We start from the raw sequence: 11,154 nt of genomic DNA on the forward strand, positions 1-11,154 counted from the left end.
CTGGCCTACCATCACACACTTACCCACACTCACGGCCAAACACACACGTGCACGACAGTCTCATTATGCATTCACCTCCACTCTACCATTACACAGCACTCAAGTCGGAGACGCGTGTACAGCTGCTGTTCACTAACAGGTAGTACTGTATTTACAGGTATAACCAGCTGCTGAGGCAGAAGGATCAGCTGGAGGAGCTGGAGAAACAGCTGAAGGCAGAGCAGGAGAAGATGCTGTCTGAGAACAAGAGCCACGAGGCCACGGCTGCAGACTACCACAAACTGAAGGAGGAGAATGAAAGGTTAAACTGAATACTGTATGTATAAGGAACCGAGGGGGAGGGGGGTGTGGCCTGAGGTTTACTTTGGGGTGCAAGGGAACATCCCTAAACTGTCAATCCAGCTGCAGAGAAACCTGTGCAACAAGATTTTTTGAGAGCGAGGGAAAAGAAAGTCTGTTTTGAGTGGCAGTATACAGACATTTTAAGTGGTTGGTTACAATTAGAGAACTAACCATTTAGCTGTTATTTTCCTCATCAATTAGTGAATTTTCCCCTTCTCTCATAAAGGTCTCTCCCTCAACGCATGGTTTGACCTTTGCCAGGGGCTATGAGTAAAGAATGTACTGTTTGAAACCCATTCTGATGTTTCTGTGTGTAGGCTGAACATGGCACACCGTCAGCTGGTGAAGGATAATGAGGGCCTGCAGGCCGACCATAAGAACCTGAAGAGCCAGATGAACGGTGCCAAGCTGGAACAGACCCGCATGGAGGCAGAGTTCTCCAAACTCAAAGAGCAGTACCAACAGCTGGACATCACCTCCACCAAGCTCACTAACCAGTGTGAGGTACGGTTACATACCCCTCAACCCCACTTCTCTACCTCCCACTCACCAACCAGTGTGAGGTACGGTTACATACCCCTCAACCCCACTTCTCTACCTCCCACTCACCAACCAGTGTGAGGTACGGTTGCATACCCCTCAACCCCACTTCTCTACCTCCCACTCACCAACCAGTGTGAGGTACGATTACATACCCCTCAACCCCACTTCTCTACCTCCCACTCACCAACCAGTGTGAGGTACGGTTACATACCCCTCAACCCCACTTCTCTACCTCCCTCTCACCAACCAGTGTGAGGTACGGTTACATACCCCTCAACCCCACTTCTCTACCTCCCACTCACCAACCAGTGTGAGGTACGGTTGCATACCCCTCAACCCCACTTCTCTACCTCCCACTCACCAACCAGTGTGAGGTACGGTTACATACCCCTCAACCCCACTTCTCTACCTCCCACTCACCAACCAGTGTGAGGTACGGTTACATACCCCTCAACCCCACTTCTCTACCTCCCACTCACCAACCAGTGTGAGGAACTACAATATCTGCACCCCCTTCACACAGACCGACTAGATTGGAATTTGCATGTTCCACATATTTCCTAACTCTATCACAGGAAACTCTTGGTAAATATGCCCTCATGTTATGGAAGTGTTCATAGCTGATATTGGGCCACTGTCCTGACATCTGTCTGTTGGAAAGGAAGGCTGATTGAGTAGTTGTGCCTGGGGATACACAGCTGGTTTCTCAACACTGTGCTCTGAGGCTTAAAGAGTGTCAGACAACTATTCACACACTGCGAAAGGCACAGCCCACGTGCAGTAATACATACAACCATGGAAAAGAAACTTGGAAACTTGCTCAATAAGCATTTCTGTTGAAAATGTATGTAAAAAATGTTTTATTTCTATCTCCCTAGTTGCTGAGTCAGTTGAAGGGGAACCTGGAGGAGGAGAACCGTCACCTGCTGGACCAGATCCAGACCCTGATGCTGCAGAACCGCACCCTGCTAGAACAGACCATGGAGAGCAAGGACCTGTTCCACGTAGAACAGAGACAGTACATGTAAGAGATGACCCCCACTATTACATTTTGCAAGGCTGTAACCGGTGTCAAACATGTCAACAGGAGAAATGTCTGTTTCTTGGCTATGTAGCTAGATGTCATTTGTCCCTGACCCTAACTGGTCTAGATGTCATTTGTCCCTAACTCTAACTGGTCTAGATGTCATTTGTCCCTGACCCTAACTGGTCTAGATGTCATTTGTCCCTGACCCTAACTGGTCTAGATGTCATTTGTCCCTGACGCTAACTGGTCTAGATGTCATTTGTCCCTGACGCTAACTGGTCTAGATGTCATTTGTCCCTGACGCTAACTGGTCTAGATGTCATTTGTCCCTGACGCTAACTGGTCTAGATGTCATTTGTCCCTGACCCTAACTGGTCTCGATGTCATTTGTCCCTGACGCTAACTGGTCTAGATGTCATTTGTCCCTGACGCTAACTGGTCTAGATGTCATTTGTCCCTGACGCTAACTGGTCTAGATGTCATTTGTCCCTGACCCTAACTGGTCTAGATGCCATTTGTCCCTGACCCTAACTGGTCTAGATGTCATTTGTCCCTGACCCTAACTGGTCTAGATGTCATTTGTCCCCGACGCTAACTGGTCTAGATGTCATTTGTCCCTGACGCTAACTGGTCTAGATGTCATTTGTCCCTGACCCTAACTGGTCTAGATGTCATTTGTCCCTGACCCTAACTGGTCTAGATGTCATTTGTCCCCGACGCTAACTGGTCTCGATGTCATTTGTCCCTGACGCTAACTGGTCTAGATGTCATTTGTCCCTGACCCTAACTGGTCTAGATGTCATTTGTCCCTGACGCTAACTGGTCTAGATGTCATTTGTCCCTGACGCTAACTGGTCTAGATGTCATTTGTCCCTGACGCTAACTGGTCTAGATGTCATTTGTCCCTGACCATAACTGGTCTAGATGTAATTTGTCCCTGACCCTAACTGGTCTAGATGTCATTTGTCCCTGACCCTAACTGGTCTAGATGTCATTTGTCCCTGACCCTAACTGGTCTAGATGTCATTTGTCCCTGACCCTAACTGGTCTCGATGTCATTTGTCCCTGACCCTAACTGGTCTAGATGTCATTTGTCCCTGACCCTAACTGGTCTCGATGTCATTTGTCCCTGACCCCAACTGGTCTAGATGTCATTTGTCCCTGACCCTAACTGGTCTAGATGTCATTTGTCCCTGACCCTAACTGGTCTCGATGTCATTTGTCCCTGACCCTAACTGGTCTAGATGTCATTTGTCCCTGACCCTAACTGGTCTAGATGCCATTTGTCCCTGACCCTAACTGGTCTAGATGTCATTTGTCCCTGACCCTAACTGGTCTAGATGTCATTTGTCCCTGACCCTAACTGGTCTCGATGTCATTTGTCCCTGACCCTAACTGGTCTATATGTCATTTGTCCCTGACCCTAACTGGTCTAGATGTCATTTGTCCCTGACCCTAACTGGTCTAGATGTCATTTGTCCCTGACGCTAACTGGTCTAGATGTCATTTGTCCCTGACCCCAACTGGTCTAGATGTCATTTGTTCCTGACCTTAACTGGTCTTTCCCTCCTTTACAGTGACAAGCTGAACGAGTTGAGGAGACAGAAGGAGAAGCTGGAGGAGAAGATCATGGACCAGTATAAGTTTTACGACCCCTCACCTCCACGGAGGTAAGTAGCTAGGAGGAATCCACTCACTGCTGTCACTGTGGTTGGTGCTGTGGCCAGACTTGGGAATGCTGCAGTACATCATGTCCATAGATATCTGTATACTATCTGTCATAGTAAACAGCTGGCTGAGACAAAGCTGACATCCCCCACATGAAATTAAATGTATAACTGCAGTAGATTGCTGCAGTCGTTTGGTTAGGGTTCATTCTAGTACCTAATCGACTGCACTATACCTAACCATTCAGTTCTGATTCATTTCCGTGCCTGACTAAATGCAGATGGTTTACATCTGAACCTAACCAACCCCTGCATATGGTTGAAATTTCTACCTAACCAGGCAGCTCTGGTTCATATTTATGCCTAACCAACATCATCATAGCTGTAAATTATGGCTGTCTCTGGGGAATTGGTATGCTGTGGTTTACAAGAACACTCCAGATGCTGGAAAACCCTTGGTTCAATAGGCATGAAATGGAAAAACAAACTAAATGCATTCCCTTCATTTCAAAACATTTCCCCCCCTTTTCCTTCCTACTGAACACTAGCCAGAATCAAATCATTTACCTCAAATAACAATAACTCCTCCCCCATCTCGCTCCTTCCCCTCTCTCTCCCCTTTCTCTATCCCCTCTCTCTCTCCCTCCCTCATCTCTCCCTCCCCTCTCACTCTCACTCCCCTCCCCTCTCTCGTGTCAGACGGGGGAATTGGATCACCCTGAAGATGAAGAAGCTGATCAAGCCGAGGAGTCGGGAGCGGATGCGTTCCCTGACGCTGACTCCCACACGCTCCGAGTCCAGCGAGGGCTTCCTGGGGCTTCCTCTGGACAGCCAGGACTCCTCCTCCATAGGCTCTGGCTCCAACTCCCTGGACGACGCGCTGACACACAAGAGGAGCAGCAGTGAGTTGACACTCTCAGGCCTGCATGGAATACTCCCTACTGAACAGATCAAATCCAGCCTTATTTGAAGTGCAATTAAAACACATCAATATACTTTACAGTAAAATAAACACAATAGAAGGAAGCAATAGACCGATCCTGACCAGGCAGTCTCGGACTAGGTCTTCCTCTCTCAGTACAACTGACCAGAGGGACTGACACACAGGAAGAAGGACTAGATCACATGTTAGCTAAAAGACCCAGGAAGCAGAGCACAGGAAATATGATCCGCAGAGAGACCAAAGGACACTGGGTCAGACAGGAAAGTACACTCTGACACTAGAACATGAGAGGGTCATATTCAGGAAATGAAGAATGAGCAGGATCAGATTCAGGAAATAAAGAATGAGCAGGGCCAGATTCAGGAAATAAAGAATGAGCAGGGTCAGATTCAGGAAATGAAGAATGAGCAGGGCCAGATTCAGGAAATGAAGAATGAGCAGGGTCAGATTCAGGAAATGAAGAATGAGCAGGGTCAGATTCAGGAAATGAAGAATGAGCAGGGTCAGATTCAGGAAATGAAGAATGAGCAGGGCCAGATTCAGGAAATGAAGAATGAGCAGGGCCAGATTCAGGAAATGAAGAATGAGCAGGGTCAGATTCAGAAAATGAAGAATGAGCAGGGCCAGATTCAGGAAATGAAGAATGAGTAGGGTCAGATTCAGGAAATGAAGAATGAGCAGGGTCAGATTCAGGAAATGAAGAATGAGCAGGGCCAGATTCAGGAAATGAAGAATGAGCAGGGCCAGATTCAGGAAATTAAGAATGAGCAGGGTCAGATTCAGGAAATGAAGAATGAGCAGGGCCAGATTCAGGAAATGAAGAATGAGCAGGGCCAGATTCAGGAAATGAAGAATGAGCAGGGTCAGATTCAGGAAATAAAGAATGAGCAGGGTCAGATTCAGGAAATGAAGAATGAGCAGGGTCAGATTCAGGAAATGAAGAATGAGCAGGGTCAGATTCAGGAAATGAAGAATGAGCAGGGCCAGATTCAGGAAATGAAGAATGAGCAGGGTCAGATTCAGGAAAGGAAGAATGAGCAGGGCCAGATTCAGGAAATGAAGAATGAGCAGGGTCAGATTCAGGAAATGAAGAATGAGCAGGGCCAGATTCAGGAAATAAAGAATGAGCAGGGTCAGATTCAGGAAATAAAGAATGAGCAGGGTCAGATTCAGGAAATAAAGAATGAGCAGGGTCAGATTCAGGAAATGAAGAATGAGCAGGGTCAGATTCAGGAAATGAAGAATGAGCAGGGTCAGATTCAGGAAATTAAGAATGAGTAGGGTCAGATTCAGGAAATTAAGAATGAGCAGGGTCAGATTCAGGAAATGAAGAATGAGCAGGATCAGATTCAGGAAATGAAGAATGAGCAGGGTCAGATTCAGGAAATGAAGAATGAGCAGGGTCAGATTCAGGAAATGAAGAATGAGCAGGGTCAGATTCAGGAAATGAAGAATGAGCAGGGCCAGATTCAGGAAATGAAGAATGAACAGGGGTCAGTTGCAAACTGTAAGGTTTGCCGGGCTGGAGACTCCAGGACAGTAGATGCTTGTTGCTGTGTGGTGGTTGGTTGTGTGTACCTAATGCTTGCAATGCTTGTTTTTCTCTCACTGTGCAAAAGGGAAGAGAGACTCTCAGAGAGTGCAGCATTCCCATGTGCAGGGTAACCAGGGTTCCTCTAATGGTATGCTAAGAGGGGAGGGCTGGGGCGGCTTGTAATCTAGCTGTCCTGTCACTCAGGGCATGTCAACATGTCATGACTCATCCTTCAGTCAATGTCCATACCTATTAAAAGGTGCAATGCATTATGGGTCACCTGTGCACAATGCACCAGCTAGTAACACATTTTTTGTCTTCAACTATACTAAAGACAACCTTTTATGCAACCATTTGATTTGTCTATGAATAGCTCTAATAAATAACGTTTAAGTAACACACACACAATATGAGATATGTCGGGAAAAAAGACTGAAGTTACGCTTTTTTATTTCTGTGAAATGCAGACAGTCTAGAGTTGGAAATCTGAAATGGTGTCTCTGTATAGTCAGTGTCCCAGAATCTTCTGTATCTCTGTGAATACTCCTTTCACTGCAGTGCCACTCCCCTTGTCTCATTGTTTTACCTCCTAATTGCACCCCTTAATAAACATCACCCTGTGTGTGTGTGTGTGAGTGTGTGTGTGTGTGTGTGTGTGTGTGTGTGTGTGTGTGTGTGTGTGTGTGTGTGTGTGTGTGTGTGTGTGTGTGTGTGTGTGTGTGTGTGTGTGTGTGTGTGTGTCTGCTGGCAGCCTGATGTCTTCTATGTGACAACCCTCTTCACAGCCATCCCACCGAGCTGGTGTTTTGTGTATGAATTTGTTTGAACAGTCAGTGAGTGTTAGTGTGTGCATGCTCATTTGCATGTAAGCGTTTTCACTTGTGTAACTGTGTGTTTGTTTTCGGTCCCAGTTGGGTCTTCAGGGCACTACCCTGGTTCTCTCCCCCTGGTTCTGTCCCCCTGGTTCTGTCCCCCTGGTTCTCAGCATTAACATCCATCTGTTTTTCCCTCCTTTCTGTTCCTTTCCATCTCCCCTGGTCTTTCTGTTTCTCCCCTCTCTGCTTTGGCTGTAAACTGAAAGCTCTGAAAAGGTTGCCCTTTATGAGGACCAGATCGAAGGAGAAAGACAAAGAGAAGGCCATCTACCGCCGGTCCATGTGTAAGACCTCCAATAGCCCGCCCAGCGTCCTACCACCTCCCTCCATCGCTCCACCTCCTCTGGCCTGCGCCTGCCTCCCTCCATCACCTAGAGTCTCCTCTCATAGCTTCTAGCTGGTGTCTTTCCTTCCATTCTAGGAATACAAAACTCAAACACTACTGTATCCCTAATAGTAGCTGCATCTATCTTAACACATGTTGTGTTTGGGTTAAATGTGTGTACAGTCAAAGTAATGACATACAAGAACTAACATTGTAGATATTAGAACAAACTAACACTCTCTTCAGTAATTAAGGACTAAAATGTGAGTTAATGTGATTGTAGAGGATAGAGGTGTTCTGTGAACTGTAGGGTTTTTTCTGTAGTTCTTTTCGCTGTAGTGTTGTGATATCTGTAGATGAGCTGTAGTTTATTTTTAGTCAAGGTCTAGTCCATGTATATGTGTGTGACAGTGCAGTCGCGAGGAAGTGTATGCCATTCCACTTTTCTCTACTGTACCGTACTGTATAGTGTGGTGTGGCCTGTGGATGTGTGTGGCCTGCACTGTGTGACTCTTGCCCCATCTATATATCTCTGCCTGTGGTGTGAGTGCAGCCTGCCGTCTCACCCCTCTCTCACTACAGTGCTGATGCAGGCATGGCTTGGCAAAACCACACTGCGCGCTCTCTCTCTTTCTCTCTCTCTCTCTCTCTCTCTCTCTCAGCCACCATGTAGGAATTGAAATGGAGCCTTCCATTGATTTCTTTATCTTTTTATCTCCTTCTCTATCTTGTATTTTCTTTCTCTCATTTTCTCTATCATTCCCTGTCTTCTCTTTTATCTGTCACTCTGCTATTCTTATTGAGTCTTTTTTCAGTTTGGCTGCATTTCAGCTCTTGCGCATGCCTTGCCAACATGGGCTTGCCCACACTGACTGTGTCACATCTCTGAATGCTGCTGCTCTGATTCTTAGCAGCCGCTGCATGCTTAGCCTAGCGCTGCTCCCTGTGCCCTCCCTCTGGGGCCAGTCAGCCCACCACATAAGGGTAGGAGGTATCGGCTAATTGATCTTCATCTCCAACCCAGCTATGAACGACTTGCTACAGACCATGGCCCTGGCGGGGGGTCAGTGGGCAGGCAGCACAGAGAACCTGGAGGCGCCCGTCGAGACCAACGGGGGCAGCAGTACCCGGCGAATGAAAGAGCTGGGTTCCATGGCCTACTCCACCAACGCTATCAACTACGCCACCCTCACCCTGCCTTCAGGCAGCAGGGCCAAGAGGAGCCTGAAGATCAAAGGTAGAGACTACAGGACCGCTAGTCTATCCCCTCTTCCTCTGTGTGGTGATCTGAACTATCATCAAGGGAAAGGGGATACTTAGTCAGTTGCACAACTGAATGCATTCAACCAAAATGTGTCTTCCGCATTTAACCCAACCTCTCTGAATCAGAGATATGAGGGCGCTGCCTTAAACGACGTCCACGTCATCGGCCCCTGGGGATAAGTTGTTGTTAGGGGTTAACTGCCTTGCTCTTGGGCAGAATGGCAAATTTGTCCACCTTGCCGGCTCGGGGATTCAAACCAGTGACCTTTCGGTTACTGGCCCAATGCTCTTAACCTGTGTATTTACTGTAGTAGAAAGATCTGCCGATCTTTGTGTGTTTCAGAAGCAAGTCATTCATTATTTTAATTTTTTTCATACTCCAGCTTTCAGAAGATTGTCTGACTGATTGTCTGACGCAGACTTTGCTTCCCATAAGCCCTATTCTCCTGTAGTCTCTCCATCCCTCCAATCATAACTCATATTTCCTCATCTCTGTCTTTCTTCCAGACAACGCTTCCTGTGAAGATGTCCCAGCATCCTCAGACGACCCCATTGGGGTCAAAGGGCAAGGTAAAATAACTGTTGACCTTAAGGACAGAAACTTCCATTACTATTATATACCACAGGGATTAACACCAGTTTACTACTGGAATTAAATATCAAATGGCCCCAAAAAAGTCCCTGTTTTAAAAAGCCCTACAGTAAGTGTAAATGTTGTGCCACTATGATGTAAAGATAGCCCACTATCGTTAGCTAGAAGCTTGGCCCATATCTCTGCATTTCATTTTGCTACCATTAGAAAGGGATTCTGCCAAAATGTTATCATTGACCGTAAACTCCGCCTAACAAATGGTCATAAACTGCCTGCCTACATTAGCTGGTAGATCAGGTTGTCTGCCTTCTCCATATCCCCACTCACACACATATAACACACACACAAGTTATCTCTATTTCCTGTTCACTCTTGGCTAGCTAAAATGTCTTCCCACTGACATGTACATTGTGTAATACAGTAATTATATATATATATATATTTTTTTTTAATTGCATGAATTTCACAAGGACAGTCTGTTTCACTTACACTCTGTTACATTAATGTTCTGGAATGTTTGTGAGTTAACTAATATAATGGAAGATGGTTTAGGACAATTTAGTATTTCCTAAACTGAGCGTAACTAGCAGTAGCTCAGTATTAGTGAACTGCACTACTGTAGCCCAGTGTAGTGTCTAATATTTGTGGGAGCAGGTTAACCCAGGCAGTTGTGTGTGTTGAATGTGCCAGGCCTGCAGGTCTTTAACAGTACTCAGGCTCTCACCCTCTGTTCTCAACCCATCCACTATGTGCAGAGTCCCCGGTAGCATCTGTTGGAAGTCACACATCTGTCTAAGACCACTAAAAGTACCACTTTACTCAAGATCGCTACCACTATAAATTATTACCGGTCACATACCTGCTGACATCACTTTCCCAAACCTGAACCATCCTGAAGACCACTAATAACAGCAACAGCACTATCAGTTTGCATCCAACACACCTGTCCTATAGTATAATCCTCCTCTCCCTCCCCTTCAATCACCTGAGCCCCTCCCCTGTTGGCCTCTGGGTCTTGTCAATCACAAGGCTCTTTTCCTCCAATCAGATTTTACAATAGGTCCTTCCTCTTGAATGATTCCTCCCTTCAAGTATGTGTGCTCCTCCCTCCTCACTCCCTTTGTGTGATCGGGCATGTTGTTGGAGTAGCATGGCACCGTGCCACCCTTCCTGCCTGCATGCACCATCTGCTGCCCTGTGTGACGTGCTCTCTCAAACTGTGTGCCCTCGTCTCCCTATCCAGCCTCCAGACCCTCCAGCCTCCATAGTATCAAGACCATCAGTAGTAATAGCAATAATAACTCCCACTTCTCTCCACTCCAGACCAAAGGTACAGTCACACACCCCCTCTCTCCCACGCTCCTGTATACCATACCTTTGTTGATTCACACACACAATAGATTAAAACAATAAGAAACAGAAGGGAAAAATTAGTATAGAACTCTTCGGAATTGCTTCTTCTCTTAGTCAGAGGTATGTTCTGGAAGGGTCCAGGCTAGGTTTAGCATATTTTGTATTTATTTGCTGTGTCACAAAAAAGCAGGTTCCAGAGCTATGTTCCTGAGCTATGCTTTATATCCAGAGCCTGTAATCACCTTGGGGTGATACTCTAATGTTAGTACTTGAGTTAGTCATACGCCGTTAGAACAGAACTCACCTACAGTACTGCTTCTCTTCAGGCACGTTGAACGGAAACCTCAGCAGGCCCCACAGTGAGAGCAGTGGGGAGTTCAGTCTCAGTCTGGACCAGGAGGAGTGGTCCAGCGGGAGCAGCCCTGTCCAGCACCCCCTGTCCCGCTCCTCTCACCAAAGCCCCATGCTGCTGCGGAGGTCCCTGGACCCCCAGGCCGCCCAGGCCAGGAAGAAGACGAGCAACTCCTCGGGCAGCGCCAGTGAAGTTGTCTCTCTACAGCAGTTCCTAGAGGAGAGCACCGACCCTGCAGAGGTGACAGCCTGGAACACACAGCAACACTAGATTACAACACTGTACTATACAATTTTGGGATAGGAGTACTATGTTATTCATAGGCTTCAGATGTGCTA

General features: G+C 46.8%; 1 protein-coding gene across 5 annotated transcripts in view; it reads left to right on the forward strand.

The window, feature by feature from the left end:
• Positions 1-11,154, forward strand: part of LOC129836453 (girdin-like) — a 95,734-nt gene that overhangs the window by 78,603 nt on the left and 5,977 nt on the right. For 2 of the 5 annotated variants that reach the window (XM_055902637.1, XM_055902638.1), the window contains exons 22-32: positions 158-301; positions 660-846; positions 1,764-1,909; positions 3,490-3,582; positions 4,279-4,481; positions 6,142-6,204; positions 7,138-7,215; positions 8,281-8,493; positions 9,027-9,089; positions 10,355-10,441; positions 10,791-11,056. In XM_055902637.1, the coding sequence (XP_055758612.1) occupies positions 158-301; positions 660-846; positions 1,764-1,909; positions 3,490-3,582; positions 4,279-4,481; positions 6,142-6,204; positions 7,138-7,215; positions 8,281-8,493; positions 9,027-9,089; positions 10,355-10,441; positions 10,791-11,056 (1,543 nt within the window). The remainder of the gene's footprint in view (positions 1-157; positions 302-659; positions 847-1,763; positions 1,910-3,489; positions 3,583-4,278; positions 4,482-6,141; positions 6,205-7,137; positions 7,216-8,280; positions 8,494-9,026; positions 9,090-10,354; positions 10,442-10,790; positions 11,057-11,154) is intronic. The other 3 variants (XM_055902640.1, XM_055902639.1, XM_055902641.1) reach the window with 3 other exon arrangements.

Source organism: Salvelinus fontinalis, chromosome 37 (assembly GCF_029448725.1).
Source record: "Salvelinus fontinalis isolate EN_2023a chromosome 37, ASM2944872v1, whole genome shotgun sequence".
Taxonomy (NCBI): domain Eukaryota; kingdom Metazoa; phylum Chordata; class Actinopteri; order Salmoniformes; family Salmonidae; genus Salvelinus; species Salvelinus fontinalis.